Genomic DNA, 7168 nt, shown 5'->3' with positions numbered 1-7168 from the left:
TGACAGATAGGCCTACATTGACAGATACATTATCATTTTGAATACCGGATTGCTTTGGACGCAAGTATTCTTTATTTTGTACTTCCTTTGTTGCAGTAGTTACATGCACTAACACCTCAGATAAATGTTCGGTTTCGTGTTGTGTGAATTTGTGCAAGTCAAAAGAGAATATGGTGGATACAGGTGATGTGGAATAGTCCACTGTGCAGAGAGGCCAGTTCGCGGCCTGTCAAGAGCTGTGATCAGAATCACAAACAGAATCACAAACATACAGTTTTAACATGGTCAAAGATGTAGGCCTATTTTTCTTTAGATTAAATCGTGTGAAAACACTGTACACAGTTATTTAAGTTTTCAAGCAAGCTCTTCAGCTTAGGGAACTCGATGGAAATGCTACTTTTTCATACAGTTCACTTAAATTAATCAGGCTCTACTAGTTTTGAGATCAAATTTGAAAGATTTAGGTCTTTGATGAAATTTTACTTGTCTCAACACTCTTGTCGAAAAGTCTTATGGTTTGATTTTATCAGGCTGTTTTGCAAGGTGCTCCAAAGCTGCACACCTTAATTTTTCTTTCCTTTTGACAATTTTGAGTGCTCCCGCAAGTCTGTTTGAGGAAATCTCAGCAAATATTTACTTCTCTCACTTTGCATATTTGAGTTGTCATCGACCAATGAAATCATTAGGTGGAATATAGCCTAAGCTAATGTAGTTGCAGCTTGAAAGCAGGTGGTTTGTTAGGTGTCTGGTAAGATAGTGGTTTCCCAGGGATATAGCCCATTGATGGTTTCCTCCACACATACTGGTGAAAGAATGATGTCAGTAAAAGGACAGTGATAGGATGCCAGACTCCAGCCCTGAAATGCCAGTTCAGTCTCTGTCTTGGGCACGGAATTTCTTCGTGGGACAATTTTAAATTGGTCAGTTGTGATGATGGATATGTTTGTACAGTATTACATTTGTCAGAAACCACTTGTACTCCACCAATACAATAAGGTGTGCAAGTGTATGTCATACACATGATGTGGAAAATCTGTGTATAACTTGCCCATGGCCGGTGGTTTATCTTGGCACCCTCTGTTTCCTCCACCCATAAAACTGATTGCCACCATTAACTATATCTGTATATGAGTGGGAATTGCTTGAGTATGATATTGAATAACAATCAAGCAAATAAACAAATAAATATGAGTGGTTGAAAAACACTACACGATAGTAAACAAACACATGAACATAGTGGTTTGTGCATATGTTTGCCAGTGTCAGGATGACGACAGCGAGCAGCATGGTCATTCCCGTGGTGCTGTGGGGCAAACACGCCCCCTCACATTGTATCTCTGCAGTGCTGATGACAGCTGACCTGAAGAATATAGTGACAGGCTGTAATGATGGTCAGATCTGTGTTTGGGATGTGTCAGAAGACAGCGAGGTGAGTAAAAACTTTACCCTATTTCTTTTAAAATTTGGGACACCTGGTCTTCTCATTTTAGCCAATATATATAGGGTTGTAATTGTAGCAGGAATATTGAGTTTCGTTTCATTCACATGGCCAAACCAGCTAATGAACAACATACTCATATCTTTACTTTTCCAAAAGGCTGGTAAATAAAAGTAATACTCTACTTTCAATACTGCTAACATGTGTCCCAAATTTTAGAAGAATAAGGGTATGCAGTTAAAGGAAACTCATTGAGTTTTTAAACACAATCTTTGTGGTACAACACTCATTTAGGTCATTTACACTGGAGCCCTCCTCATGAAGATGATGTAACCCTATATGTACAGCTAATTTTTATGTCCATGCCATGCCTTGCCTTCAGTACTGGCATATGAATAGCAGTCATATGCCCTTTCCTTTCCTTTCCTTTCAAAGCAATATTTTGCTGACAGGGTATACAATAAAGAAAAGTACGAGCAGGACACTTCCTGCACAAGCACAACAATGAAACTGTTTTCTATAATTTGCAAATGAAAGTCTGTTTAATGTGAATGTAAGTTGATGTCTTCGAATTTTGATTTTAACAATTCTTTATTGTATTATGTAATAAAATGTTTCCTTTTCTCAGTAATAACCGATTTAATAAATAGGATTCACCAATAACACTGTTAGGACTATGGAAGCGTGGCTTAAAAAGTGCTCAGAAGTTGTTGAAACATTAACAGGAAAGGAAACACAATTTATATGTTGGCACAATGTTAAAGAGGCTATACCAGAGATTTTTGGCAAAGAAATCAATCAGTGCAAATGCAATCAATTTTTGCTATTTTAAAATAGCCCAAATACTTAATTTTTGATAAAATACATGTAGCCATGCCTAGTCTGTGCATGTTACAATTCAGAATCATTAATAAAAATCAAAAAAATTTTGAGATGGGGTGGATTTTAACTTTTAAACCTTTCAGATCATTTTAACACTATAAATACTACATATTTCTCACATTTAGTGAAAGGCAGTAGTTTGAGCTATGCTAGGCCAGTGCCGAAAATTAGTGAGTGAATTTGGATTTTTTGCCAAAATCTTTAGTATAGCCTCTTTTGAAACAGCTTTTGCAACACCAAGCAATTCAGCACTTATTAGATATGGGAACCATAGATTTAGCCAAAATTTGAAATCAGACCATCTAATTTCCAATTTTAATTTAATTAATTTAATTTTTTATTTATTTAATGAGGATAACCCAGAGCCAAGTGGCCACTAGGGAATCTCCTCTGACGTACATTTGTTCGCAATTATATACAATACAGATACAACAATTACAGGGTATACAGATAAACATTGATATTTATACAATCGTGATTGTACATGGAAAAATATTCATATGTATGCCCGAACATGTATATATGCAGGGTTCGAAATTACCATTGACTTGTCAGATATGTCTGGCCAAAAAAAAATTGATGTGCAGCACAGACAAGTGTTCGCTTGAATATTTGGCGATGAAAATTTGCTCATACATGAAATTTTGTTACTTTGATGAGTTTTCTAAACTGGCGTTCAATAGATTCATTCCAGCACTTTTTATTCATAAGAAAACGTCAAATTACTTCAAAACATCGTATTGTCAAAAAATCGCATTTCCATAAAATGTACCAGACTTCCTGTAGGAGGCTTTCCTTGTTACGAAAAATAGATTACACTGTTCCGTGGTTTTTCATTGAGCAAAGAAAGAGAAGGCGCATATCGCGACGTGAAGTTCATGGGGACAGAAGTGCGAATAATACAGTAGTCGAAAAGAAAAATATTGCTCTCTCGAAATGACTGGCTTAGTTATTAAAAATCGTGTTTACCAAGCAATTGACTAATCGATCAGTAACCGGCCCAAGCAATGAAGCTCATTCAACGTCAGCCAAACGACGATATTTCAAAGAAGACTGGCAGCAAGGTATTGCACCACACGTGAAAATTAGATGACTGCAAATAAACCCCCTGGTCAGTTATTAAAACAATTTGATGTCAAAGCTAAAGTACACAGTACATTTAATCATGCATTGGTCCACAGTTCAGTACGGAGAAATTTTGTCCTGGGAGTGGCAAAAATTTCCAGTAACTTTTAGGGATCAACAGGACAATTGTCCTTCTGGCTTTGCTGTTAATTTCTATCCCTGATCTGCATTTATAATTCTAAATAAATACGTGTACATACATGTACTTATGCTTATATATATATATATATATATATATATATATATTAAAACATACTGAATATGAGTAATACAGAGGGAAAATATGTGGAACTGTAGGTGGAAATAGTGAGATAGCTTCGTTGCGACAGTGAAACGGCGCGCACATGTAAAGACAGATACATTATCATCTGTAGTTAATTCATCAGATCCGTTGATTAAAATTTCACATGTGCGCTTTTGGAAACAATCTTAAAACACTGCTATTTTCCCTAACTCTGAACAGGGTGCCTCAAACATACAGAGACACTCCATCACCCCCTACTTTCCCCCTGGCTAAACTATGGTGGGAACTGTTGCATAGTCTTCTACATCGTATTGATATTTATTTGATATAGATCTATCCTCGGAGCATGTTGTTTGGTCACACTGCAGCTATTAGCTGTCTGGCAAGGGGAAGTAACCGGCCGGATAAACCCTACATTGTCAGTGCTTCAGAGAATGGGTAAGACCACAGATTAAATTTTGACAAACAACGTTTCGAAAGAGTAATGAAGACTTAAATATCCAAATGTCCAAACATGTAATAGCTGATGTTTCTGCAGAGTAATCAAGACATAAATTTCCAAATGTCCAGAAAATGTAATAGCTGATGTTAGCAGATGTTAGTGTAGTGGTAGCCAGCCGCCAGTCTTCTTGCCATTGAGACCAGCAGACTTGGTGTGAAATGGGTGATGATTAACTGAGGCAGCAACTTGCTTTAATTACTACACTACATGTAGCTACCTTTGAGACAGGTTATGGTAATTTTCGCAGAATTCAGCAGAATTTTCTAGATGTTTAAAGGGTGAAATTTGATTTTAATATGGATTTCTTTCTCATTTTCAGTATGGGTGTCCAAACCCACCTAATTACCCTTAAAATTAATAAATGCATTCTTAGGTTATTCCTCCATTTAGATGTATAAAGGCCAGAAATATTGTAGTGATTAAAATTTGTTCAGAATCTGTTTTGTTTTTCACCAGGGAAATGAACCTCTGGGACATCAGTGATGGAAGGTGTATTGAGAGTGTGAAGCTTGGCCTTGTGCACACTGATATTCAGGTACATATATATGTGTGTGTGTATATATATATATGTGTGTGTATATATATATATATATACAGTATGATTGTCTGGGAGATACATGTACATACATCAAAAGATAGGAATACACTGTATTTCTCAGTGTAATATAGGGTTAATTTTACAAATTTTTTGCTGAATTTGGACTTCATAGAATTTGCCAATTTTTTTTGTCTGGAAATACAATTGTGACACGTCAGGTGCACTCTGGTTTCCTCCACCCATAAAGTTTACCATCACTTAAAAAAAAGTTTTTAGCATGGTGTTAAACAACGGTCAAATTAAATGTCAAACAAATTCTTGAAATAGAACTAAGTATACATGAAGACATGATTAATTGTTTAGACAATATCAGGGATAGTGCCATTTAGTTTTAATGACTGTCAAAGTTTTGGGGGTGGGCAGTTGAGCCTGTGCATGTTACCTAAAATGAAAAGGAGTTGGTTAGCGCACTAGTACAGCATAATGACCCACGAGCCTCTCACCAATGCAACCACTGTGAGTTCAATTCTAGCTCATGCTGGCTTCCTCTCCGGCAGTAAGTGGGAAGGTCTCACAGCAACCTGCGGATGGTAGTGGGTTTCCTTTTGGGTCTGCCCGGTTTCCTCCCACCATAATGCTGACGGCCGCCGTATAAGTGAAATATTCTTGAGGACGGCGTAAAACACCAATCAAATCAATAGAATGCAAAGGCCTTTATGTATCCAAATACATATAGATGTGCTCAGTGTGGATATAGCTACATGATGGCCAAAGGAGGCTATAAATCTAGTATAATATAATCGTTTACATGTACCAGTATACCAAATAGTCATTTATTTTGTTATACCTGTATTACTGATATATGTACTTCATATGAAGTGTGTTATGACACACTGACACACCTTGAAAACACAAAACATAGAAGATGGTGAAATTTGTATATAAATCAGGCAAGAAAAATAAGTAACAAGACACGCTTGTCATTTGTGAGTGGTGAAACAAATTCTGGTCAGGGCAGTATTCTTCTGTTGTTTGTTCACTGACGAACCTGTTTCCCTTATGTGATTGGTGATGATAAACACCTTTCAGGTCTAGTGGTTGTGTGTCATTTGTGCAGTTTCAAAGTGTTTGAGTATACAATTAGTATACAAGACTCATATCAAGTAGATAAGCAACAAATCATTTGCATTTTGTCATTGCAGGCTTACCAGTTTCAACATGCCCGTGATCTGCGACTCGTGTGTAACGGCTATTACCCCGAAATCCATGTCATGGACACGTTCACGTTCGACATCTTGTTTTCCCTGCAATCTAAAGTTTCCCCAGACTGGATCAGTGCTTGCTGCATCTTAAGGCCTGTGAAGCGAGAAGGTTTGTCCGATAAGAAGCAATGGCATTTTTACATTTGTTATTCAATTTTTTTTTCCAAGGCTTTCTGACCAGTGATTCAATTTTGTTGAAATTTATTTGTTTTCATCAATTTATGACAATTTTTAAGGTCACTTTTTGTCACTTTCACTTGTGATGATACCTGATATTTTAAATTTTGTGTTCTTTCTCACAGACCTCATTTGTCCCACTTTTAGAGTGAGTGAGTGAGTGAGTGAGTGCTTGGGGTTTAACGTCGTACTTAACAATTTTTCAGTCACATGACGACGAAGGAATCCTTTGCCAACTTCTAGACTTTTTGAGATAACTCAAGTCACAATATAAAAGTGGTTCTTTATATTTCTGTTTGTGTCAGAATTCTGGTTTGTAATCATTTAGGTGGCACTGGTTTTATATTGTGTTTTAGGGGCAAGCCGACAATAAACATGTTAAAAAACGGAATAAAACTAAACTGAAACTGATTATCCAGCTTTTAATTTTGCTCGATCCTGATATTTTTATGATTTTTGACTGTTTTTCAAGGCTTTGCTGATCCTGACTTGAGCAGGAAACAAGTGCTGGGACAGTCGGTATTTCTCACAAATTAGATCATTTTAAAGTTTTATTTTTATATCCTCTTGACAACAGTGGAAAAGATTTATCCTGCTTGTAAAAAAATTAGTGTGACCCAGAAGAAATGTGAAATACAATATTGTATACTCAATCCAATCAGATTTTTGCTAATACATGTATTGTCATTATGTGGTCTGCATTTATTACAGAGGATGTTGTGGTTGCTATATCAAACTCTGGAGCAGTCAAGGTGTGGACCTTGGTGGGAAATGAATCCTCACTACGGGTATGTGCACAGATGATATCCTAAAATTAAAATGACTATATATGACCTAAAACTCTGTCCATGGCTAAGTTACTCATTTTGCTGGTTTCTTTATTTTATATATTTAATTGGTGTTTTACACCGTGCTCAAGAATATTTCAAAATACGACGGCAGCCAGCTTTGTGGTGGAAGGAAACCAAGCAGACCCCAGGGGAAGCCCAAGACCATCTGC

At 36.7% G+C, this 7168-nt stretch overlaps 1 protein-coding gene across 1 annotated transcript in view; it reads left to right on the top strand.

The window, feature by feature from the left end:
* Positions 1-1266: 1266 nt before the first annotated feature.
* The window catches only part of LOC135465561 (WD repeat-containing protein 7-like), a 45966-nt gene continuing 40064 nt past the window's right edge, over positions 1267-7168 (top strand). The window contains exons 1-5 of the mRNA XM_064742806.1: positions 1267-1429; positions 4021-4127; positions 4648-4726; positions 5932-6100; positions 6880-6956. Coding sequence (XP_064598876.1) covers positions 1268-1429; positions 4021-4127; positions 4648-4726; positions 5932-6100; positions 6880-6956 — 594 coding nt within the window. The 5' untranslated portion in view covers position 1267. The remainder of the gene's footprint in view (positions 1430-4020; positions 4128-4647; positions 4727-5931; positions 6101-6879; positions 6957-7168) is intronic.

This window comes from Liolophura sinensis, chromosome 5, assembly GCF_032854445.1.
Source record: "Liolophura sinensis isolate JHLJ2023 chromosome 5, CUHK_Ljap_v2, whole genome shotgun sequence".
NCBI classification, from domain to species: Eukaryota; Metazoa; Mollusca; class Polyplacophora; order Chitonida; family Chitonidae; genus Liolophura; species Liolophura sinensis.
This window is presented reverse-complemented; position numbering and strand designations above follow the sequence as displayed.